A 24507-nucleotide genomic window follows, 5' to 3' on the forward strand; every position below is an offset into this window, starting at 1 on the left:
GTATTACGCGAGATTCAGGGGAATTAAAGGTCTATTCCCCCCGGTCAGGAATAGTTCAATAGTTGAGTATCACACTGCCAGTTTCAGGAAACATCAACACACTCTATTAAAAATGACATTTTCTGTCTCAAAGTTTGTGCTATACCTCCTCATAATGCTGGCAGGGAACTTCCTTTACATACCTAAACGTGTAATATGAGCAGTGATGCATTGGGAAATTAGCAGAAATGGACAAATAACCAACTATATGCTGTTCCTGTTCTCCATCTAAAAAAAAACAAAACAAAACACAAATGAGTTAAAGCACCAAAAATGACAGAAACCATGCTGAGATTTTTATTCAAGTCTCAACTAAGTGATAGAAATGCTTTACCAATTTACATAGCACTAAAAACACCTGTTGTATTCATATGACAGGAAAATGTCAAAATAGGCTGCAGCTACATGAGATCTCAATAGCATTTAAGGGTAGTTTCCAATCTGTACAGTTATTCCATTAATTATGCAAGTTACTGAAAGCAGACACCATGGGGAAACAAGACTGCAGGGTGTTTAACGCCACAGCAATTATTATTATTATTGTAGACAAAATTGTAGATGCAAATATTTGAAAACAAGGCTATAAAAAGGAGGTGGACCTCAGTTGGAAAACAGTTTTCAGTGTCAATTCATGGCTTTACATTTCAGACTGGAATAACTGGATCAAGACCAGATAATAAAAAAAAAAAATACTTAACATAAAAGACCACAGATAGTACTTTACCATTCTCACAATACCATACACACAGAAGAGAGGCCTTGGTGATGTTCTGTACGCTTAACAAAAAAACGAAGCCAACACATGTAAGGGGGGCACAAAATCCACAAAACCTAAAATTTAACAGCATGGCTCCATTTCCACTCAATTTTAAGAATCATCTCAAGTTTCATGTGGAACTACCCCCAGCCTAAATGTGGGTTAGAAGTGCTAAAAATGTAATCATTCAATATGCATATGGTATTAAAGACCCAAGTAAGAGTTCAAGTGGTGGAAACAACAAAGGAGCCAGGAGCAGTGGTGTCAGCTGTGTGTCATATAAAAAGAAAAGTACATTTAAAAAAAAAAACTAAACAAAACAAAACAAACCAAAACAAAGGGGAGAGGGGTGGGAGCTGTTGTACATTGCCACAACCTATCACACAAATAAGCTTTTCCTTTTTGCTGTGATAAATAATGGACCAAACAGGGTGTGTGATGGGGTGCTCTGGTTTGATATCATTATAGTACAAAATGTCCAAAACATCAACACAGATGCAAAAGATACTGTAGGAAATGCTGGGTGTGTGTTGCAATGCTGTTTAGCCAGGAGCGCTGTATGACGTCAAACAAAGAGGCCACCATCTTCTAGCTTTTGGTCCACTGCAATGGTGGTTAAGGGTCTTTCAGCTTTCTAGAGAAGGTGGTTCCATCTCTGCAGAGACAGCGTTGTCTGGTTCTTCATAGGCGGGCGTCTGTTGCTCAGCAGGGCTGTCCGGACTCCGTCTGAAGAGAAAGAACAGTCTGAATTCCTGTTGCTGCGCTTAAGTCATGACAACATGCATGTTAAATCAGAGAAAATGCTCACGTGAGCTTTTTAACGATTAGCAAATAAATCACCCTTTTCTATTGACTTTGAATTATCTGCTTTCATATACTGTTTCACAGTTGCCTAAGCCATGTTAGTTGGGAGTAGAGCCGAGATACTGTGTATTGCTTCACATGGGTAGGTCACCTGTTTGGACTTGAAGTAGTATTGTCATTATTATCCTCCTTTACAGGTGATTTTGGTTTTTCATCGACTGCCATGTCATCGTTTTTCTGTTCTGATTCTCCATTCACTGGAGCAGAGTCTGGAAAAAGCAAATTTAGATGAATATGAGCGTGGAGGGAAAACTCAATTATACCAGGTCTGATGGGGGGAAAAAAAAAAAAAAAAGGTTTAGAACCCAAAGATCCAAAATGTGGTTCCTTACTTGTGTTTTCTGTCTCCTTTTCATTTTCTTCTGGTTCCTTGTTCTCTGTTTTCGGTTTAGCTGCCACCTCTGCCTTGCCTACAAACCGTAGTTTTAGCTTGTTGTAGACATCAGTAGCTTTTTCCATGACTGCAGTGCTGGCTTTATACCGCCGAATCTAAATTGTCAAAAAACACATTAATAAATTATTTTTTTTTCTTTTTTAAAATCACATTTTTGAGCTTTTGAAATAAAACCCAATAAAGACAAGTGTAATTTCAAGTATCTTATAGTTGAGATAGTGCAAGATGTATATGCCAAAAAAATAAACAACAATCATGATTATCACCATCTTATGCACTTTTTCCCTTTAAGTTCGTGGGTTATTCTGTCTTACACATTTGCAATCATACAAAGTAATGACAGTCAACAACAAATGAAGATCTACCTTCTTTAATGTGGCAATAACCTCTGCATTCTTATGGAGGATCTGGCTGGTGACAGGCACAGCCTCAAGCTCTTCCAGAGCTTGTAAACACCGCTCGATGTCCTAGAAAAAACACAAATACAGAAAAAGTCAGTTTTCATGTTGGCATTCAAACACAGAAAACTGTACTTAACGAAAATCCTGGATGTGACTTACTGGGTTGTCCACTTTGAGTGCAAACTTTATATCTGTATGAAGTTTCTGTAGCCTTTCCTCTGGTGATGGCTCTGCGTATACACACACAGTGTAACAGTCAATATGCTGTATTGAATTACTTTCGCTCTCACTGAAACAATAAACATAAATTGAGCATTTATTGCTGCATAGTTTCATTCTATACAGATACATTTTGATGAAGCAATGATGACTAGTCAGCTGCAGTAAACAAGAACAGTGCTTATGAAATCGAGTGTGACTGCATGAGACAGTGACCCTTTTTCTTTTCCACTTTCTTCTCTGGCAGTCTCTCGGGTTTGCGTTTGGGTTTTTCAGGCTTAGACCTAAGAGAAAGAGGAAACTGTGTGATCTGTATACATTAAGTTTTAATGAAGTTCTTCTAATGAGGTCTGCATACTGTAGTCTAGTCCCTATTGCACACTCACCTTGCTCTGGACTTTTCCTCTGACCGTCTGGCTTTCTTCTCTTTTAGCTCTCTTTCCTTTCTTTCTTTTCTCTCCTTCTCTTTCTTTATTCTTGCCTTCTTCTGGTTGTCTGGTTTCTTAGATGCTTTTTTCACCTTTTAATGAGAAAAGCAGAAGAAGTGCATGTGTCAATAACAAGACTCACCTGTAATCCTATTACTCGGAATAAGGCAAAGTATAACAAATAATTTACAAATTAGATGATAAACGTTTTATTTTTTAAGCAACTGTACCTCAGCTGGTGGTGGAGAATCAGAGTCTGAAGGTGCAGGGATAGGGGGTGGGGGAGGTTTCTTGGACTTCTTTAACGGGTGGTCATCTACACCTTCATCTGAGCTACTGCTGCTGTCGCTCTCACTGTCTTTTTTACTCTTATCTTTGTCTCTTTTCTTCTTCTCATCTTCCTCCTTTTCTTTCTCGCGTAGCCGGCGCAGCTCCTCTGCTTCCTCCTTTTTCCGCCGCTCCTCCAGCTCTCGCCTGCGCTCTTCATCACGTTTCTTCCATTCACTGATGCGATCGGGTTCACTGTCACTGCGGGGGAAAAAAAGCAACTTTTACAGTTCCTTCAACACCAAGTTAATATTCACTTTCTGATTCATTTTTATTCTGTTTATCTGTGGTGAGTAGAAAAAGCTTAAAGCAGCCTGACCTGTCACTGTCTGAGGACGATGAAGGTGCTCGTTTTGCTGGAGCAGGTTTGGGTTTCCGTGCACGAGATTTTGGTGCAGGTTTTTCTGTGGATCATAGAAACAGTATTTGAGTGCTTATAAATAAGGAATAAACAAAATGCATCACTATTATTCACAGAAAGTTGCAATTGATAAATAAATAAGACTAACGACGCACCTTTCTTGCGACCCTGTGGGCCCTTCCGAGGAGGTGGATCTGAGTCTGACTCAGACTTTGAGCCAGACTGGGATTCTGAGCCAGACAGAGCTGGCCGTGGCTTCTCGTCTTCTGAGTCACTGTCCACCACTTTTTTCTCTGATCCTGACCCTGAGTCTGAATTTGAGTCAGATGAGGCCTTCTGCATCGTCACAGAGAAAAACGGACAGATGAGAAGAAAGAGCAAGAAATGAAGAACAGTCATCACAAAATGTATAAATGCAATATAATACTTATTTTCTTATTCTATAAATGATTTACCTTTTTCTTCCCTCTTCCTCCTACTTTCTTTCCACCTCGTCCAACAGTTTTCTTTTCTGGCGTAAAATCCTGTTGGAAAGGCAAATGATTAATATTTAAGGACCAAAACAAATCACTCCAAATATATGGAGTATAGTATGTGTGATTACCTGATCACTGTTCTTTCCAGAGTCAGACTCTGAAGGTGTGGGTTCTGATTCTGAGGGGGATCCACTCTCCTCATCATCTCGATCACTGGACGAGCCTCGAGCCTTTTTTGGAGGAGGAGGTCGCTAAAACAGTCCACAGACATGCAAATATAATTATAGTTCAACTGAATCTATTACATTATTACCGTTAATTTGCACTGCAGTCAGTTATTCCAGCCAAACAATTTGACCTGTCTTATTATACAAGTCATACAGATGAGTTTCATTAATTATGGTTCAACTCCTGATATGAAAAAGTAGCTACTGGTAATGTGTGGGTCTTCTATGCTCTTTCTTGTTTTTATTTCTATATAAGCGGCAAATTCTCAATAAGCATCCCAGCATGGCTGACTGTTATGGTCAGCTGGTGCTGCTGAGAGGACGTAGTTGCCTACTATACCAAGTGCTTCCCTTTTGATCAATTTTGTATTCACATCAATAACACAGTTATACTGTGATAACAGAAATGAATCATGATCGGAGCTGAATATCAACACTAGTACCTTGGGCACTGGAGGCTTTCGCTTCACTCCTCCTCCCCTTCCTCTGTCACTCCCAGAATCTGAGTCAACCTCACTTCCTGAGTCAGCTTTCTGAGGTACTGTGGCCTCTTCATCACCATCATCCTCATCGCTTCCTCCTTCGGCATTGTTGCCCTCGCTGTCAGATGAGCTCGCTGGCTGCAGATGAATGGTAATAAGAAGATTAACACTAGTGAAATACACTATGGTCTATAAACGTACCAAATTCCTCAGCTCAGCTGGAACTTTAGCAGTTTAAAAAAATATTTTACACGACTTTGACTGACAGTTTGCGTCATAAAGTCACTGATCAAAATTTACCAGTAGCATAAAACCACAAACTAATGAGCACCAGGACATGCCAGTATTTTACTGCAGCATTTGATTAAAAAGTATGGCGAGTTAATTTGCATAGCACTTCTCAACGACCAGCCTTGCTCTGCTCAAAAAACTATGGACATAAAAATGACACAAATTAGGATTACATACAACACATGAGCTTGGAAGAATAGAAGAAAGAAATTTAAATTTACTTCTCAGTGCACAACAATAATGTCTTTGTAAGTACAAGGTAATGCTGAATTACCGATGATTCAAGATTTAGAATTTATGATATCTGATTTGCTTACCACAGGTGGGGCACTGTAGGAGGCATGTGGATTGTTCTGGATCTCCCATAAACCTTCATTGAATCCTTTTCTTTTGTTGGGTTTTCCATAGCGTTCTCTGTACTTTTCATAGGCAAAAAGGTCCTTTGGTGCAAGGAATGCTCTATAAAACAGAGAAATAAAGAAAATGTGAACAGCTGTACTACTTAAACTAACAGACTCAACTGATACCAAACCAGTGTCATCACAAAATAAGTTGTTTATATTGATGTTATGGCAGTTTTACACTAGACCTCACTTCAAAACAGTAGACTGTGCCACCTAGTGATGGATTAATTTACTGCAGGTGCCATCTCGTTAAACAGATGGTGTCTGGATGCTGGATCAAACATGCCAACACATCTCTAAGAAACATACTGCACAATTCAAACTCAGACAAGTCATAGGTTAACAGTGAAAAGAACAAAGTTTATGAAAGGAGACTAAATAAACTGTGATTTTTGTCTCATACCAATTCATTCCTCTCACAAAGAGGATATCAGGCTAAGATACAGATGGGCATAAATTTAAAAATTCAACAATGCAAAACAAAAACATTTTGTCAGGTACAATATTAAAATCATTTTAAACCACTTTTTTCTAATTGAATCTCCCTTTTATAAAACAGTAAAAAGCAAAATGCAACTGCAGGCATCAAAGTTTTACATATACAAATAAGTTTTTAATCTGAAATTTACAGACAATATAGTCCTGTACTCACGTTTCATGTGTCCCGAAGAAAAAAATTGGGATTTTATTAGGAGGAGGTTTCACTGCCCCATCAGCCACATCTTCGATCTGCAAAAGAGCAAGGATTTTTTATTTTTTTTAAAAATGTGCAGAAAACAGAAACTATCACACAAATTTGTTGGACCCATGTAGGAAACGTGAGGCTACCATGTATTGATCAGGTAGTTACCTCTTAAAAGACCAAAATATAGATATTTTAATTGAAAGCGTCTGGATATGTGGCGCATGTGTGAATAAACAGCTTTTTAACATAGAGATGGGGGCTTTGTGTCTAGAAAATAAAATGCTGTAATTTCAAAAACGTCATCTCCAAAATAACAACCTTAGCTTCGCTGCTGTACGTATCTCCGTAGGTAGGCCAGCAACATCAACTCATACAAACAGCGTTAATGCTGCACGTACTCGGACTCTAGGCCCTACACAGCCTGTCAAAGCCCACAAATATGTATCAGTCGTGTCTGTGTGACTGGTGTCCATGTTAGACAGGACCGAGGATACACAGAACCTTCTCCAGCGTCCCATGCAGAGCAGCCCACCCCCTCCTCCGCCCCTCCGGCTGCTGTTACTTGCTCACCCTGGCTGGCCAGTGGGGGTATCCCTTCATTTTAGCGAAGACCAGGTCTCCGGGCTGGAAGTTGTGTGGCATTGTCCCGCTCCTTTGTGCAGTGTGGGTTTAAAGAATATTCGGCTGCGTAGTCTTTCTGTGTCTCTCTCTCCGTTGGCTGTTTTCAGGTCGACACGAAACCTGGAAACGATGGGGTTAGCTAGCAAGCTAACAGTATATTAACGTTACCGCGAGAAGAGACCGCAGAGGGAAGGTAGCGACAACTCGCTGCACACTTCCGGCGAAGGCCCGATCTCAGACTTCAAAATAAAAGACGTTTACGTCACGCTGAAATTTTAAAGGAAATTTAAAGGTTAAGGATGTTGATTCTTTCTGTGTTTCCTCGCTGAGTAAATTTTACAACATCACCCTGTGGCATGTCAAAAAAAAGGACAATTGAAAGGCAAGTTCATTTGTGTAGCACAATTCATACACAGTGATTCAAAAGGCTTTATAGAAATAAAAGACAAGTTAAAAGTACAAAGGGAAATATTAAAATAAGAAACAGCAAATTCTAGACCCTTTTTAGAGGGGCTTTACCCCCCTGTCTGTCAATTCAGCACCCCTAAAACAATCAGCTATCAAAGTATCATTTTTACTTTTTAAAATGTTTCATTAATGACTGACTGCATTCATATTGCAGCATGTAATGAGCAGAGACTATGTTGATTCTTCACATATATGATTGTTTGCATTTATATTTGTACTATCGACATTCTGCAATACACAGCCACAACACCAGGTAGTGTTATCAGCAACAATAGTGAGGGCTAGAACCACCCCTGCAGCAAATAGTAGAAAATTAACTTGAAATTAAATTAAAAGAGTAGCTTGGACTTAAACATTGTCAGACATGAGGATTGTCTAACATCATCAGGAAGACTATTCCACATTTTAGCTGCATAAAACTGAAATGCTGCTTCTCCCTGTTTAGTCCTGAGTCTGGGCACGAGCAGAAGGCCTGTCCCTGATGTTCTCAGAGTCTGAAATGGTTCATATGGCACCAACCTGTCAGAGATGTAATGTGGAGCTGAGCCATGAAGAGACTTATACACAGGAAACCAGTGCAGAGATCTGAGAACAGGAGTAATGTGATATAATAAATGTTCCTAGCTATACTTAACTTAAATGAACAAAATAATGGACTGTGAAAAACTGTGAGGTAGTTTAGGGGGAAAGTGAAAGTATTCACACACTGACACTTAATGTAAGTGTGAGTAAATTCTATTGTTTATGAATTCTTCACAACTTTATTTGATGTAAACACAATTATATATAAACTTGAACAATCATTTTTAAAATGAATGCAAAAAATAATGGTATGTAACAAGAGGTAGTGTAGGTATGTTATATTTTTGCCCCATGTATTGCTTGAAAGGAATCTCTCATCTCAGTTTTGAAGTATTTTAAAGTTTCTTTGCGATAATCTGCATTAATTTATTCAAAGAGAACATAACATCAATCCACAAAACACTGTCATTATCCTCTTTAATCACAAATCAATATTATACGAGTTCCACACAGAACTGCAAAGCTTTCATACGTGCAGAAATCACATTATAATGTACAGTGACTATTAAATAAAATGTAGGTAGTTAAGTCAGAAATCTATACTTTATTAAATCACAAATTATCTACAGTTACTGACTTTTATTCTAAAAAAATAAACTATCGGTGCCTGTCGGAAATAAATGGAGAAACGTTGTGTCTAACTTCGCTGATCCGGATGAAGCAGCCTGGTTGTTTCCACTCGATACGACGACCAGAGCGGAAGTCCCGCCTTTAGTGCTTCGCTATTGGCTGACGTCCGATCCGTCTTCTATTCCTCCAATGACAGATGACAATGTGGGGAGCTGCCTTGACCTCCCCCTGGATTCACCTCTAATGAGAAGCCATGTTTCGGTCTTTGAGACGCGTCCAGCAGTTTAACTGCAACCTCCTGACTTTACAAAGACTCGGCGTGAGGTCTAAGCCCCCCCTCTGCACGTCCGCAATGGCCAGCTCGGAGTACAGGATCGAGCGGGACACGTTTGGTGAGCTCAAGGTGCCGGCCGAGAAGTACTACGGTGCCCAGACTGTCAGATCCACCATGAACTTCAAGATCGGCGGACCGAGTGAGAGAATGCCGATCCAAGTGATCAAGGCCTTTGGGGTCCTGAAGAAAGCGGCTGCTGAGGTGAACAAGGAGTACGGCCTCAACCCAAAGATAGCAGACGCGATCATCCAGGCTGCAGATGAGGTGTCAGCAGGTAAACTGGATGATCATTTCCCTCTGGTGGTGTGGCAGACTGGGTCCGGTACTCAAACTAACATGAACGTGAATGAGGTGATAAGTAACAGAGCAATTGAGATCCTGGGAGGGAAACTAGGCTCCAAAGATCCTGTCCACCCTAATGACCATGTCAACAAGAGTCAGAGCTCCAATGACACCTTCCCCACTGCCATGCACATTGCTGCAGCCACAGAGGTCCACCAGGTGCTGCTGCCCGGCCTGCAGACTCTGCACGATGCTCTGGCTGCTAAAGCTGAAGAATTTAAAGATATCATCAAGATCGGACGCACACACACTCAGGACGCTGTGCCGCTTTCACTTGGACAGGAGTTCAGCGCTTACGTACAGCAGGTGAAGTACAGCATACAGAGAGTCAAGGCCGCCATGCCAAGGGTGTATGAGCTTGCAGCAGGTGGCACAGCGGTAGGGACAGGACTCAACACCCGCATTGGCTTTGCTGAGAAAGTAGCCTCCACTGTTGCTTCTCTCACAGGCCTGCCGTTTGTGACGGCTCCCAACAAGTTTGAGGCTCTGGCAGCCCATGATGCCCTGGTAGAGCTGAGTGGAGCGCTGAACACAGTGGCTGTCAGCATGATGAAGATTGCCAACGACATTCGCTTCCTGGGCTCAGGACCCCGCTCTGGCCTTGGGGAGCTCATCTTACCCGAGAATGAACCAGGAAGCAGCATCATGCCAGGCAAGGTGAACCCCACCCAGTGTGAGGCCATGACCATGGTCGCAGCCCAGGTGATGGGAAACCATGTCGCAGTCACTGTTGGAGGCAGCAATGGACACTTTGAGCTCAACGTCTTCAAGCCTATGATAGTCAAGAATGTGCTGAACTCTGCACGGCTGTTGGGCGACGCATCCGTCTCCTTCACCAACAACTGTGTGGTGGGCATCCAGGCCAACAAAGAGAGAATCAACAAGCTCATGAATGAGTCTCTCATGTTGGTCACTGCACTCAACCCACACATCGGGTACGACAAGGCAGCCACAATCGCCAAGACGGCTCACAAGAAAGGCTCTACGCTGAAGGCTGTGGCTGTGGAGCTGGGCTACCTGACCGAGGAGCAGTTCGACCAGTGGGTGAAGCCAAGTGACATGCTGGGGCCAAAATAAACTGATAACACAAGGAAGACTACAAAACAAGAATAGCCTTTCTGCTGTGGGAGAATGGTATTTCTGTTCAAATAAGAACTGTATGAGCAAAACTTATTTTGTCTTAATAAAAATTCTGAGAATCCGTTAATGTTGTTTAATGCAGCTCCTTACTGCATTAGATCTCTCGTGCAACATGACAGGCGTGATACAACATGCCTTTTCTCTTTTTCTCCAGGAGCAAAATGTGCATTTGAATGCCAACTTGTTGATTTTATTCAGTCTTATTGTCTGAAATACTTTTGCTGTCCTCAGCTGTAAGTTGCTACCTTCAGGATACTTCATATTCAGTGTCATCCAAAATAATTTAACATGAACACTTGTACCTTGTGTTTCAGGTTTACAGTTTGTATGTCATTTATGAAATGTTGCAGTTCAATGCAAAATATATCTATTAAAAAAAAATCTTTGTAATTTATATTCTTTAAACATTGAGTGCATTTAAAATATCAGCTAATATGCTCTGTGGTAACATAACACAGATGTTTGATTGGATATCAAGCAAACAAAGAAAAACATTGTTTAGTCAAATATTTTATTGTATATACCAAGAACTACAAAAAAGAAAGGATGAATTTCAAGTGAATGCATAAAACTGGCAAATAAACATACACTTAAAAAATGCGCTGTGGAAGGTCTTTGTACAAGTGGTAAATAAAAAAAAAAAAAAGAATATATGCTCCTCTTCTATTTGGTCCAGCTGACCTTGGGAATATCATAATGCTCTGTCAGGGTGTCCAGGTGGCGATTGAAATCCTAGAGGCAGATAAAATAACAGGAATATACATTAACATCACAATATGTAGCTGTACATGAATCATCAACATTATTTATTTGAATGACTGCACTGTTTTACTTTTAATGGACAATTTGGACTGAATGGTGGTCTGACAGTGCTCACCTCAACTCTGTGTTTGTGTGTCTTTGAGGCTTTGTTCAAAATCCTCTCCATTTGCTTCAGGAAAAAAGAAGAGACAGAAATTAATGCAAATGAAATCTTAAAATGTACACACTCACCCTCACTTCAGTAAACATACTAAACCCTTAACAGGCATGTATGTATGTGTTGTTACTTAACATCTCACGCTTTGGGCAACGGACATTTCGGTCTACTTACCCATTACATAAAACTAAATTTTGCCACAATAACATCTGTATGTTTGTGTGTGCTCCACATTATGTTGCAAAAGTGACTGAACCTTGTCCCTTGAGTAGAAAACCACTGATAAACATTGGTATAATGCAAACACTAACAGACTATGAACCATCAACTATTCTGCTGAGCTAACAAAGTTTACTTTTAAGCCACTTTAGGTGGCTGATTTACACTCAACCCTTCCACCTGTTTTTCCAATTCAGAACACTTCATAAGTTAATATTCTACTGCACACATATAGATCATTTCAGTGCTTATGTCCCACTTATCTTGTCATGTGAAATCTTAATACATCATTAAATGTTTCATATGCTATTGGTCATTGGCCTTCTGGATTTGTGTTAGTTTTGTGTGTCCTCGTGATTAGATGATGCAGATGATTTACTTATTTCTGAATTCGATCAAAGCATAGACTGTCATAATAACATGGGTTTGTGGCCGCTCTTAGATGGTGGTACTTACCCTCTTCTCTTGCATTTTGTCAAAAGCGATTTGAGCTGGTGTCCTTTTGTCAATATATGTTTTCTTAGCTTTCACCTCCTCGTCGTCTTGACTGGTGACGACCTGCTCCAAGCGATTCTTACTCTCTTTATCCTTCTTCTTTTTCCTGAAAAATGAACGTAACAAATGTAATTAATTGCCGGGCCTTAATAACAGTAAGAGAGAGGAGCCGCAGCAGAAGCAGCACAGGACAATTTATGTTTCTGCGTGTCCAACACGCTGAGACCTAATCTTTGTCTCACTGAATACCCGAGCATGTACAGTTTATGTACTCATGTCAAATTACCAGTGATTTATTTTGAAGCTATACGTTATATTTATTGTGTCAGGTGGCTGTGTTTGGACAATGTGTTTTGAAATTAGTTAGTTAGCGTTAGCTAGTAAGTTACGTTGTTTCGTAAGAGCTAAAGCTAACGAACTAGCTAATGTTTACAATACGTTATGTTAATTTTGACGGCGCCCAGGTCACAAATGGAACCTGTAATTTGACACTTTAAAATTATATTTCACATTGGATTTTGCCTAAATAAATCTCTTGTAATACCAGTAAACGTTAACGTAACGATAACATGATGTTCTTCTATTATTAGCATCCAGGCTAGCATTAGTCTTTGTCAGTTGTGATCGGTTATTTTAAAGTACTTCCACCCATTTCAACACGTAGCCGTTCTCTAAAATGTTACCAAATAACAGATCGCTTACTTTTTCCCAGCTGAAATGTTCCCTACGCCTTTTAATTTCAGACTACTTTTCTGGACAGTTGCGTACTCCGACATTTTCGAGATCCTCTCCGTCTTCTTCTCCTTCTTCTTATTCTGGTAGAGCACACGCCACGATTATCATCTTCTTCGGTTGTTTTATGACAGTAAATGACACGTGTAGCCCAGTGCTGCCCCCTGTCTGATGGCAATGACAACAGCGACTTGTGTAGCTGGTCTTGTGGTGTGTCTTCCTGACCACAGGGGGCAGTAAAGATTGTTTTACAAAGCTAAACCCAAAGCAGAAAACGGAAGCGCTATGAATGTCAAACTGTGGCACGCTGGGCTGCGTTTTTAAGTAAACTGAAGGAAAAATGTCGGGGTATGGTTTATTTAGGATAGTAACGTTAACAAAATGCATCACAACCAAGACGAACACGTTCAACAGAATCCAGACGTGCGGATATGCGAAGAAAGTTGGTAAGTAAAGAGGACATGCATTGTATTATAGCTCTATTGTTGAGTGGTGTCTATCAATAACACAAAATATTGTCTCGTTATAATTTAATAGATACCTCCACTCTTCTTTCACCTACCTCAGACTGCCTGTGCAGCAATGGTTGCTTCTGTCTTTGTTATTATGTATTAATATGTTCATATTTGCTCTGTTGATTGTTTAGTCTGTAAAATGTCAGAAAACTAAAATAAATAACTTTCCTAGAGTTCTAGTTGAGACAACAAAAAACACTCACATCCTTACAGCTCTTGTCTGTTTATAGACTTAGATCATAATGCATTGTACTACATAGATAGATAGATAGATACTCTATTCATCCTCCATGGGGGAAATTCAGATTGTCCAGTAGCTTTTATATTTTCTTTACACAGAAATTTCACTATATACATTATCAGCACTTAATGTTAAAGTTAACAGTTAATGTTAAAAAGTCTAATGGCTGTGGGGTCAAAGGTCTCTCCATATTAAAAAGTATTAAAAGTATTGTTCACTTTTTTTGTTTTATTGTGCTTTTGTTTGTGTTGATTTTTTTTTTTTTTTTTTCAGAAAACCTGTGAAGCCAGTTTTAATCAACACATCACAATATTGATACTGATGTCTCTATAATCTATGTCTGTCTTTCAGCGTCCAGAGGAAAAGGCAAAGGTATGGTGAAAGACGAGCTGAAAGGTCCAGAGGTGTGTAAAGACCCTGGCAGACTAACAGCGTATGCAGTAGGGGTCAACATCTTCAAACAAGGAGAAGACCCTAAATTAAAGCCTCCTGAGGAATATCCAGAGTGGTGAGAGCACGTAATACTTTCATGTCTGACTTTTTTGCTGTTGCTTCTTTTCATCATAATTTCATCAAAACAAATTTTGGTCAATTTCATTTGCTCCTTTCAAAATACCTGTTAAAAAAAAGACAGATTTTAGCTGGTTAAAAGTAATTATGAATGTGTCTTTCTGTGGAAAAGCCTTTTAATTTCACAAATTTCACTTAAATCCACAAATTTTCATCAACATATGCTTCATCTCACTGTTGCTATTGCTCTCCCCACCTGCACATACTGAATGCAGTTCAAGCATGTTTCATTTGTTGGTAGACATTCATGGAAATCACACATTGAAATAATAAACAGAAGCACTATTTCATTTCTTTCATTTGCCCAGGTTGTTCCAGTTGAATCTGGGAAAACCCAAAAAGCTGCATGAGCTGGAGTCAGACACCTGGGAGTACTGGAAGCGTCTAAGGAAGGAAAACATTTGGCGTTTCAACAGACTACATAAAGGAAAGAAGTTTTAGGCTTTCAATGGACAGACAGGAGGCAGTTCTGTTTCTGGACAGTGGTGAGCCTACAGCCTTTGGACTGAATTAACTACCGTGACATTGACACGACGGGTGTTCAGGGCCCATGTTAAGCTCCTGAATGAAACACTGCTAGACCGACTCTTTGCCACATGCTTAAATATAGGACCTGAAATCTAAAATGCAGTGGCATCAGATTCATCACATGCATCTCAGAACATCATTAGTTAGATTAAAGTTAGATTAAAGGTCATTTGGAAACAGCAGTTGATTTTTGTTACGTTGCTCATTTAATAAAAGCTCCAGAGTTTTCAGTCAGATTCCAGGATTTTCCTCGACAAATCAGGTTATTCCAGTTGTCATGAAACTGTAGGTGGAATGTACTGTGGGAAACTTGAAAAAGGAAATGCTTACTGTAGCAGGACGACTGCATTGGATTGAATTCATTTGGATGTGTCCATGTCTTTTTTTTGTCCATATCTGAATAAAAATGCACTTGAAATGTCCACAAGTAGCAATAAATACATATAAACAAATACCACACAAATATTTTCACATCATTCTTTCAGAATGATCCTATATGTGTCATTTGAATATAAATCTGGTCCATGTTGAAAGGGGTTTATGACATTTAATTAGTAGCTTCATTAGTGGTTAATAAATAATTTGCTCATATTCTAAAGATTAGTCTTAAGTCATGGAGCAGCATTTGGGTTGCCAGGTTATAAAGACTCACTTCCATCCATGTATGTCATCATGTGTTTCTACAACTCACTGACACTGTGACTATCAGTGTGGGGATACCAGTTTATTAACACTTATTAAATGTATGCAATAACATTTTTAAAGCTACCAAAATACTAAGCAGTGTAGTTTATCATCCATCTAGACCCCTAGTCCTAACCAGGGTCCCAGGGACCTGCTGGAGCCTATCCCAGCTCTCTTTGGGTGAAAGGCAGGGGTCCACCCTGGACAGGTCCCCAGTCCATCACAGGGCCACATAGAGACCAACAACCTCACACACTCACACTCACTCCTATGGGCAATTTAGAGTCACCAATCAACCTGACATACATGTTTTTGGACTGTGGGAGGAAACCAGAGTACCTGGAGAAAACCCACACAAGCACAGGGAGAACATGCAGACTCCACACAGAAAGGCCCCTGATGGGTTTCAAACCAGCAACCTTCTTGCTGTGAGGCAAGAGGGCTAACCACTAAGGCACAGTGCTGAAAGACTTTTTTATGGCTTTAATAAATGACGTTGCCTTGGCAACGCTTCATGCAAATAACCGGGCCAACCGGGTGACAGCAGCAGAAATGAGGAACCGAAATGAGAAGCAAACGTTTAGGGGAACAAAATCATGTAAGACTGGAAAGGTGATCGGATGAAAAACGCATCAGACATCTCTTTACGTAAAAGGCGCACTCGGTTCCTGTTTCTCCACGAGCTGGATTTGATCGCCGTCCCGGTGGACTCGGTAAGTCCAAAGTTTTCTGAGCCACTTTGGTAAAAAGCCGCATATGTTCATGGCGGAAGCGACAAGTGCCGGTGTCGTGCCAAAGTAGTTATCCCCGACAGGAATTGTATCCCGTGCCGCGGGAGCGCGCATTCATTCAGAGTGAAGGTGGACCTGGGTTGTTAGGCTTGAAATAATTTGTATCCCCCTGTAACTTTAGCCATAGTGAAGGAAAGTTGTCCAAAGTCTCCAGTATTATGTAGCATGATCAGAAATGTGTAAAGAATAACATTCAGGATGTTTAGAGTATCATTTGACATCATGGAGGGGGGGGATACAATTTATTTCAGGTGGGAAACTGCATCTGAAATAATTTGTATCCCCCTGTAACGTCATATTATGCAATAACATGATCGCTGTGATCATTCAGAGTAATTCATAACAGTATCCAAAACTAGACCTCAATTTATTTTGCAATTAAAAGTCGGTTATACAAACAATTGTTGTTGACAATGTGATGTGTTTATTGTAGGCTTGTTTACACTTCCTGTCGAACTCGATTTTATTGTAGCTGTTTAATGTGCAGGCTATTTGATTCAGTATATTGTATTGAAAGAAAGATCAGATCATAACGTGTTTGAATGTAGCTTCCAAACAGTGACCTCACAATCTCAATGCATTGGAGAAGCTCGACAAACACGTAAAATAGGCTACAGCCTGACATAACGCTGACAATGGCTAGAATAACTTTCGACAGAAAGATAAACAAATTAAAAGACACATTAGAAACATCGTGCAGAAAAAGAACTATATTCAATACGATGACTAAAGAATCCAAGTGTTACTGTTTTTTCGTTAGCTTAGCTAAAATTCAAGCCTAACAACCCAGGTCCACCTTCACTCTGAATGAATGCGCGCTCCCGCGGCACGGGATACAATTCTTGTCGGGGATAACTACTTTGGCACGACACCGGCGGCGCAGGTCTCAGCGGACTCCGAGGTGTTTAGTCTGATCTGAATCACGCTGATAGTTTCCTTCAGAGAGGATCTTCTGCCGTGTGTGGGAAAGTTTTAGGAGGATTTCCATAACGCTCACGACGGGAAAACCCGAACCGCTGTTCACATGTTGCGCTCGAGCGCGTAGGCGAATATGTGGAGGCTTGATTCAACAGTCAAACCGCTGTAGTAGGTTATCACTGTCAGTCACATCCGGAAATGACTCCACTGACCGACAGGTGAAGGAGAGGGGTCCACGGGGGGGCAGATTTGGCGCATCAAGTGTCAGTGTAATGTCCCTGTTCCTCCACCAGGTCTCTGGATTTGTAAGTGGTGGCACAGGGGAAGATGGAGGAGGGCACCGTGAGCATCGGTACTCTGAGCGAACACGTCCTGAACAGGTTGTCAAAGATGCTGGACAACTCCACCTGCGGATGGAGGCAGCTGGCCGGGGCGGTGTCGGAGCAGCCAAAGTTCCGCTGCAGGTGAGACCTTGAAAGCATCTCATAAAGGAGCTCTGCACATTGTTCAATAAAGAATTTAAATTTTTTCAATAAGTCATGTATATGTTATCCATCAGGGGGTGCCCTACCCACTGCTGATTACCTGGATCAGGTTGGTTCAGTCAATTAGAAGGTGGAACATACCAATTTACTTTGCCTTCCCCTACTCCACCCTCACCTGAGATGGTATCTTCCAGCTTCTGATTGACAGAACACGTTTGATCCAGGTCATCAGGGATAGTTGGCCCTCCAGGAACATGGGTTGCAGTATTTTTTGGTTCCTAGGACTCTTTATCACCTCAACTACCTCTGCTCATTCATTTTCTTCTCTGCAGTGAAAGTGAGCTGACCAGCTGCTCAATCCAGGTGCTGAGCGCTGCAGGTAGCCCAGGACGCACCCTCTTGGCTCGCCTGGCTGATCGCTCCTGCTCCCTGGACTTCCTGCTCCACTGCCTGATGAAGATAGACCACCAGGAAGCCGTGCAGTTCCTCACCACCACAGGTATATTTTTGTCTTTTAGCTTTTGATCTCATCCATCACTTCTGCTGTTTGAAGTTGTAAAAATGCTTATTGTATCTGTAGAACAAGAGTTGTTACATCAGCAAACATACTTACAATAGCAATAGATTAGACTAATTACATTAGTTAATAATTCCTCTGTTGCATTACATGTATTTATAAGTAAATCACAAAGATAAGCCAGTAACAGGACCAGGAAGATTTTATATGTGTCAGTTTTCTTCTTCTTCTTCTTCAAATGGGCCAGAGAAGTAGATTCGTTTCACTTTCACAGCTTCCTCTTGGTGTTTTGCATTATTTCTTTGTTGTAAACAACATTAGGAAAAATATGATTAGTCACTAGTTTATTCTCCAGATCTTTTTACAAGTCACTGCCTGTGGAAACTAACCCACTGCCCTGATGCTCTGAGTCTTTCTCCTTGTTGTTCTCCACGTGTTTGTTTATGATGCGTGTGTGTGTTTGGCAGCGTCAGAGATGATTCGGATCACAGTGCAGCCGCAGTCCCAGCAGGCCACAGTGGGAGGAAGGGTGGTATTGACCTGCAGAGCCGCTGGTCCCTCTGGACTCAGCTACCAGTGGTTCAGAGGCAAAGAGGAGGTCAGTTTAACATCTTTTCATTATGTCATTAAAAAGTAAAAAAAAGATTTGATGTCCAATGCTGAGTTATTTGGATTGTTCAGTAGACTACATGTTGTGTGGACTGTCAGTTATACAGTTATTTTCTTGTTTCAGATTTTGAATGAAATGGGGAATTCTCCAGAACTGGTTCTGTGTCCTTTGGCGTCAGTGCACCAGGGTCACTACATCTGTAGGGTCAACCATGGAGAAAACTGTGTTTTCTCTCAGTGGGCTCAGATTCAAGTAGTTCACTCTGCAGGTTCCAGTCCAGGTACCACCCCTCTAACCCTTCTCTTGTCTCTGCTTGCCTTGTTTTATCTCATCAGTGGAGCGTGGTGTAATGTTCTAGTCAATCTTGTCATCTCAGGCTGCAGCAGCACTCTGTTTCCTGGCTCACTGAGTGGACTGCGTATCATCCACCAACCCCAGTCCCAGTCAGTATCTGAGGGCAACACTCTGCTGCTGGAATGCAAAGCAGAGGCCAACCCTCCTGCCCAGTATGTGTGGTACCACAACACGGTACCAATGCCACAACATAAGACATCTTCCCTCAGGGTAAATGTGTTCTCAGTCTGCTATCAACTGTTTTCCTGCCATGTAGAACAACAATGAAAAACAAACTAAATGTCTTATTTTACGTTTAAAATGGTGACCAGGGGAGGTGGAGCTTCCTGCGTCCTGGTGAAGTCATAGCTTTAATCCATATTTTAAAAACCATTTGCAGATGTTTGCCGCGTGTTAAAGATGGTTGAACTAATTTGATGTTAGTTTGTCCTTCTATTGGAACCAAATTTTAAAATGTCATAGTCTAATTTGGTTGCTGGGTGACCAGATTATCACCTGTGTTTCTACGTTGTCACATTATTGTAGATTAGGTCAAACAAGTGTTCAGACTTTTTATTCAAAACTCAATTGATAACTATTGTGGTCTCTGTATCAGTATGATCTGTGCAATTGATATTGTGTCTTGTTTACACTGTAGATCCCATTTGTGACCACAGCGCAGAGAGGACAGTACAGATGTAAGGTGTTCAATTTATATCATGAGGCTTGGAGTGACACAGCAACGGTCACTATTGGTGAGACTCAGACACACAGACGACTATTTTCTATATAGGGAGCTGTTTGCTTGTATTTCTGGACTTAAGAAAAGCCTGTAAAACCTGTTATCACAATATTCCCACTGCCACCTGTAACATGAAGCTGCTATTTTAGGTTTGCTCATCTTCAGCATATACAAGTAGTGAAGCGCATGTCCAGATGTTCGCTGATGTTATAGTAATACATGTACACCCACCAGCATTGAAATATGCCATCTACTGTCTAAAGTCTTATTAAACTCCACACTGCTGTTCTAATGCTTTTCACTTTTATGCAGGCCCCAGTTCCATCACTGATGCATCCTGGGTAGAAGTTGATCGTGGCTTAGGTATGATTTATTTTCTGCTAAAAGATGTAGACTAAACGATATATACTGTAGGTAGGAATAAAGGAAGTAATTATAGAGCAGTAGAGTAATATTTAGTTCCTCTGTCGTCTTGTGAAACATTTCGTCACCTTTTCATTCCTGTTTTTGCTCAGGTTTGGTAAAAGTGGGTTTTGTGTGTGTGTGTGTGTGTGTGTGTGTGTGTGTGTGTGTGTGTGTGTGTGTGTGTGTGTGTGTGTGTGTGTGTGTGTGTGTGTGTGTGTGTGTTCACAACCTTATTGCTTGGCCAATGTGGTCAGGTTGGTTTTTCCAGTCTGATGAAAAGAGAAAGTAACATGTTCTCTATGCAACAATAAACAATCTACTGTAAGACCAAACAAGATGGGACACTTTTTAAAATTTCTCCTTTAATATTGGTGTTTCCAGACTCACAGAAAGTCCACAGGTCAACCCACAGACCAGGAAAACATCCACTAGAAGAGACGGCCAATCAGTCACCGTCAGGGAAGCTTTTCTATGGTAGGTCATGCCAAACAAGTACTGTAGTCACAATGAAGTGTCTGTAAGCCACAATATACACTGTTAATTGATGCATTACGTAATTTAATAGGTTAGTGTGCTATCTTCCCCCCCACAGCAACAGACAAAGTTGCTCTCTTGATTGGCAACATGAACTACATTTACCACACCCAGCTGTGTGCACCCATTGCTGATGTGCATGAGCTGACCAACCTTCTTAGACAAATGGACTTCAAGGTGGTTACCCTGCTCGACCTCAACTGGCAGGAGATGCACAGTGCTGTTACTGAGTTCCTCATGCTGCTTGACAAGGGAGTCTACGGTTTGTTTCTTGTCCACCTGTACCAGAGTCCATGTTTAATGACTGTTACACAGCATGTAAACGTCTCTCTGTGCCTACATAAAAATACATTTAATTGACTGTAGCAGTAGCATGAGTTTCTTGACAAAAAGCTTTTTTAAAGAAAATAAAATAAAAAGAACTAAAAGCTTATTTAAGATATTTTTAACAGAAGTAAACTGATAAATCATCTGTGCCTGTTTTTCAGAACTTGACAGTTTTTTTTAGACGCTCTGACACAGCTGATCAAATTTGATAGCAGTTCTTGGACCTTCTTTCCTCAGGGTTACTATACTTTGCTGGCCATGGTTATGAGAACTACGGCAACAGTTTCATGGTTCCCATCGACGCACCGGCCTCCTACACGTCAGAGCACTGTTTGTGTGTGCAGAATATACTTACCAGGATGCAGGAGAAAAAGACTGGGCTCAACGTATTCCTTCTTGACATGTGTCGCAAAAGGTATAAATGTTTATTTGAATGAATGAATCGTCACAGTAGCTTTTTTTATCTCATGTTAAGCTTAAACCATCTGTTTTCTTTTATAGAAACCCGAATGATGATGTCATTGTGCAAACAGGACTGCTGAAGGTGACAGCGAATATAGTGTTTGGTTATGCCACGTAAGTTGCAGATCCTTTCACACATCACTATTCACGCTACATTGACGTCAGATGTTGTCTTTGAGAAATATATTTAATTCATAGTCTGAATTACGCAATAGTCTTCTGACTTAAATACAAAGTCCCTTGTGTATTGGGGATGTTTAGATGTGCAGATGCAGAAGCGTACGAAGTGAAGAGGGAAGACGTGTCCAACGGCATCTTCATAAGCTTCCTCAAAAGGCGAGTTTGTGAAGATGAAAAGGTCACAGTGATGCTGGACAGAGTGGCTGAAGGTATGTAGAGCAGTGTCAAACATGAGATCTCCATCTATGTCCCTCAACAGATTTAACCAACTGGCCAGTAAGTGCACAAATGTAGCGAAAACATTTTCTTCAATTAGACAAACATTTCAGACTGTTTGACTGTTTTCTCATTGAGTCTCCGTCTAATGTTGGCGTTCCAGGATGGGACAATGTGCCAACCTAGAGTAGGGATCAATTTTGTACTAAATCACCATGGGAAAAAAAGAATTAGTGACAGATGAAGACCTTCATTGAGTGTTTAATTACTCTTTAACAGCTTTAATTAGCCCGCATTTTAGCCTAAAGCTCTATACTGTTACCAGACATGGGTCGTTGTGAAATAACGCGAGGGAGGCAGGCTCTGGAGCTGCGCAGTAATCTGTCCGAACGCCGTTCCCTCACCGACCAGATACAGACCTCTGAATGTTCTGCGTCCTATTCAGCCCGGAACCTGCAGTGGGCCGTTGCTCATGGTAGGCTGCTCTTTTCAAAGAAATAAACTAAAATTATTGTCATTGTCAAGTAAACCTAACACAAATGGTTTTCTTCATAGTCCTACCTAAGAGCAGTTACCTTCAGTTTGACTGTGGGGTGACAGTTCAGCTCGGGTTTGCTGCAGAGTTCTCCAACGTCATGGTCATCTACACTCGGATACTTGACAAGCCCAAAGAAATTATTTCATGCTCTGCTCAGCTTACCGACTTCCCTCAGGTTTGTCAGATGATGTTATTCATGTCGATTTGAGACTTTGAATAAGCACTAGATTTGTTCTGGCTGCTTGTGACCAGGAATTCTCCAGGGTTTCACAACACACTACATCAGGGGTGTCTAACACAGTCCTGAAAACAAGTCCATCCATCCATCCATCCATTTTCTATACCCAGGGACCTGCTGGAGCCTATCCCAGCTCTCTGTTGGGTGGAAGGCAGGGGTACACCCTGGACAGGTCACCAGTCCATCACAGGGTGAAAACAAGTCCTGCTTGTTTTTCAACTATCCCTGCCCTACCCACTGCTGATTACCTGGATCATGTGTTCAGCTAATCAGAAGCTGGAAGATAATACCTCACATGTAGGTGGGTGGAAGTGGGGGAGACAGAGGACCTTCCAGCTTCTGACTGGCTGAACAACCTGATCCAGGTATTCAGCAGTTTGCCGGGCAGGGATAGCAGGGAAACAAGCGTCCTGCTTGTGGCCTTTGAGAAAACTGGGTTGACACCCCTGTACTACATTTTAATGAACTGGTTGAGTAAAATTAAAAAATCAAATTTAAGTACTGCACTGGCTTTAGTGTGTCCTGTTTTTTTTGACAGGATGTGGACATTGATCTGAAGAAGAGTAACCAGGAGACTCTGATCGAAGCAGGCAGTTTATTATTAATCAAGGAAAATCTACCTTCACCAGAGGTGCCCAGTCTTTACACACGCATCTGCAGCCTGCAGAGACTCAAGGTCAGAAGCTGCTTTTTCATCATTAGTTCTCCTATTTCTGAAGACATCTTACCAGTACTAAAGCTTAAACCACTCATATAAGTATTTTACTACAGTTTATGTTGAAAAAATAAAGTCTACTTCATATGATTAAGAGTACAATTTAAGTATGTTGCACTGATTTAATATTGTATTTTCAACATTTTGGTTTTTAATCTTTTTCTTTAAAACTAAAAAAAACACTTTTTCCTCCCCACTGTGTTTATAGACGGAGCTCACGTTCACAGTTTGTCTTCAATACACATATTCCAACATGGATGAAGAAGTAGAGGAAAGAAAACCAGTAACAGTTGGAAAACCATTGGTCTCCAAACTCAACCTGCATGACCCACGACCGTCTCGTGCCTGCTCCTTAAACCTTGAATCCTTGAAGGTTCCCGAGTGCTCCTTCACCTCTGTTAGTTCAACCTCAAATACATGGTCATATTATTCACACACTGGCAGACAATCTTCCACGACTGACGCTCCGACGTCATCCAGGAAAGCCAATGTCCCGGAGGAGAATGACAGTCCTGAAATGTTTGATGCCCCTAAACCTCTGGTTGCCAGCAAAAGCTTGCCTCACAGCCAAGTTAATGACACAAACTATAAATTTAGTGACATGTACAATTTTCACTCTTATTAGGCATTATGAAAACAGATGTGCCCTTAGCACACTAAAAAATCAGCAGCACATAAACACGAAAAGAGATGCAGGATTTTACCATTTAAATAACCTGACCCAGGTATTAGGTCATTGTATGTGGTCTGTTTAGCCATTATCTATACACGCTTATTTCTCCTAAGGGTCACAGGGATTTGCTGGAGCCTATCCCAGCTCGCTGACCAGTCACCAGTCCATCACAGGGCTGTTAGTTTTTCTAATGTTCTATAAACATTTTTGCAAGATATTCATACATTAACTCTGAATTTCCCCCATGGGGGATGGATAAAGTATCTATCTATCTATTACAATGCCTTGTAAACGCAACCACACTACAGATCAAATTTGATGTGTTTGTAAATGGGAAGAAATAGCTAGTAGATGAATAGCAGTGTTTTGTTTTGTTTTAATCCATGTATAAAATCCTGCCTTGCCATGATTGAATGTGCGTGTTTCTTGTCACTTCTCTTGAAATTATCTGTAATTTCTGTCAAAAATATTCAGAAATAAAAACCTGTCCCTGCACTGGGACTCCACT

At 40.9% G+C, this 24507-nt stretch overlaps 5 protein-coding genes across 6 annotated transcripts; 3 read left to right on the forward strand and 2 right to left on the reverse strand.

Moving 5' to 3' along the window:
• Positions 1 to 313: 313 nt before the first annotated feature.
• Positions 314 to 7174, reverse strand: hdgfl2 (HDGF like 2). The gene is made up of 16 exons (XM_026305463.1): positions 6926 to 7174; positions 6323 to 6399; positions 5584 to 5725; positions 4937 to 5113; positions 4395 to 4517; positions 4246 to 4314; positions 3946 to 4126; positions 3749 to 3833; positions 3333 to 3630; positions 3061 to 3194; positions 2891 to 2958; positions 2615 to 2685; positions 2420 to 2521; positions 1993 to 2149; positions 1752 to 1869; positions 314 to 1522 (listed from the first exon to the last, which is right to left on the reverse strand). Exons 1-16 carry the CDS (start codon positions 6995 to 6997, stop codon positions 1423 to 1425), a joined length of 1974 nt encoding a protein of 657 aa, XP_026161248.1. The 5' UTR covers positions 6998 to 7174; the 3' UTR covers positions 314 to 1422.
• A 1627-nt stretch (positions 7175 to 8801) lies between these two features.
• fh (fumarate hydratase) lies at positions 8802 to 11012 on the forward strand. The gene has a single exon (XM_026305368.2). It carries the CDS (start codon positions 8850 to 8852, stop codon positions 10347 to 10349), a length of 1500 nt encoding a protein of 499 aa, XP_026161153.1. The 5' UTR covers positions 8802 to 8849; the 3' UTR covers positions 10350 to 11012.
• fam32a (family with sequence similarity 32 member A) lies at positions 10908 to 12889 on the reverse strand. Its single transcript, XM_026305369.1, has 4 exons — positions 12748 to 12889; positions 12007 to 12151; positions 11290 to 11343; positions 10908 to 11144 (listed from the first exon to the last, which is right to left on the reverse strand). Exons 1-4 carry the CDS (start codon positions 12819 to 12821, stop codon positions 11076 to 11078), a joined length of 342 nt encoding a protein of 113 aa, XP_026161154.1. The 5' UTR covers positions 12822 to 12889; the 3' UTR covers positions 10908 to 11075.
• A 156-nt stretch (positions 12890 to 13045) lies between these two features.
• On the forward strand, positions 13046 to 14934 carry mrpl54 (mitochondrial ribosomal protein L54). Its single transcript, XM_026305191.1, has 3 exons — positions 13046 to 13223; positions 13885 to 14041; positions 14412 to 14934. The coding sequence occupies exons 1-3, from the start codon at positions 13118 to 13120 to the stop codon at positions 14542 to 14544; spliced, it is 396 nt and encodes a 131-aa protein (XP_026160976.1). The 5' UTR covers positions 13046 to 13117; the 3' UTR covers positions 14545 to 14934.
• Positions 14935 to 15856: 922 nt separating this feature from the next.
• malt2 (MALT paracaspase 2) lies at positions 15857 to 24505 on the forward strand. Of its 2 annotated transcripts, XM_026304891.1 has the most exons (18): positions 16035 to 16100; positions 16982 to 16993; positions 17315 to 17488; positions 17842 to 18008; positions 18494 to 18624; positions 18760 to 18916; positions 19013 to 19200; positions 19628 to 19724; positions 20024 to 20074; positions 20498 to 20590; positions 20709 to 20912; positions 21215 to 21392; positions 21479 to 21553; positions 21701 to 21828; positions 22161 to 22310; positions 22391 to 22548; positions 23150 to 23287; positions 23535 to 24505. In XM_026304891.1, exons 3-18 carry the CDS (start codon positions 17352 to 17354, stop codon positions 23949 to 23951), a joined length of 2469 nt encoding a protein of 822 aa, XP_026160676.1. In that variant the 5' UTR covers positions 16035 to 16100; positions 16982 to 16993; positions 17315 to 17351; the 3' UTR covers positions 23952 to 24505. The 2 variants fall into 2 exon arrangements, with proteins under 2 accessions (XP_026160675.1, XP_026160676.1); XM_026304890.1 differs by lacking the exons at positions 16035 to 16100; positions 16982 to 16993 and adding an exon at positions 15857 to 16028 and having other exon boundaries at positions 17318 to 17488.
• Positions 24506 to 24507: the final 2 nt, after the last annotated feature.

This window comes from Mastacembelus armatus, chromosome 4 (assembly GCF_900324485.2).
Source record: "Mastacembelus armatus chromosome 4, fMasArm1.2, whole genome shotgun sequence".
Taxonomy (NCBI): Eukaryota; Metazoa; Chordata; class Actinopteri; order Synbranchiformes; family Mastacembelidae; genus Mastacembelus; species Mastacembelus armatus.

Coding starts and splice junctions, on each gene's coding strand:
- hdgfl2 (XM_026305463.1), bottom strand. CDS start 6,997: ATGCCACACAACTTCCAGCCCGGAGACCTGGTCTTCGCTAAAATGAAG. Junction 3,195..3,332: donor ATTCTCCACCACCAGCTGAG/GTACAGTTGCTT, acceptor TCTCATTAAAAG/GTGAAAAAAGCATCTAAGAA. Junction 1,870..1,992: donor AAAGGAGACAGAAAACACAA/GTAAGGAACCAC, acceptor TGCTTTTTCCAG/ACTCTGCTCCAGTGAATGGA.
- fh (XM_026305368.2), top strand. CDS start 8,850: ATGTTTCGGTCTTTGAGACGCGTCCAGCAGTTTAACTGCAACCTCCTG.
- fam32a (XM_026305369.1), bottom strand. CDS start 12,821: ATGTCGGAGTACGCAACTGTCCAGAAAAGTAGTCTGAAATTAAAAGGC. Junction 12,152..12,747: donor AACATTTCAGCTGGGAAAAA/GTAAGCGATCTG, acceptor TTCATTTTTCAG/GAAAAAGAAGAAGGATAAAG. Junction 11,145..11,289: donor CACACAAACACAGAGTTGAG/GTGAGCACTGTC, acceptor ATCTGCCTCTAG/GATTTCAATCGCCACCTGGA.
- mrpl54 (XM_026305191.1), top strand. CDS start 13,118: ATGTCGGGGTATGGTTTATTTAGGATAGTAACGTTAACAAAATGCATC. Junction 13,224..13,884: donor CGGATATGCGAAGAAAGTTG/GTAAGTAAAGAG, acceptor TCTGTCTTTCAG/CGTCCAGAGGAAAAGGCAAA. Junction 14,042..14,411: donor CCTGAGGAATATCCAGAGTG/GTGAGAGCACGT, acceptor TCATTTGCCCAG/GTTGTTCCAGTTGAATCTGG.
- malt2 (XM_026304890.1), top strand. CDS start 17,352: ATGGAGGAGGGCACCGTGAGCATCGGTACTCTGAGCGAACACGTCCTG. Junction 21,554..21,700: donor ATAGTGTTTGGTTATGCCAC/GTAAGTTGCAGA, acceptor GGGGATGTTTAG/ATGTGCAGATGCAGAAGCGT. Junction 23,288..23,534: donor GCAGCCTGCAGAGACTCAAG/GTCAGAAGCTGC, acceptor CTGTGTTTATAG/ACGGAGCTCACGTTCACAGT.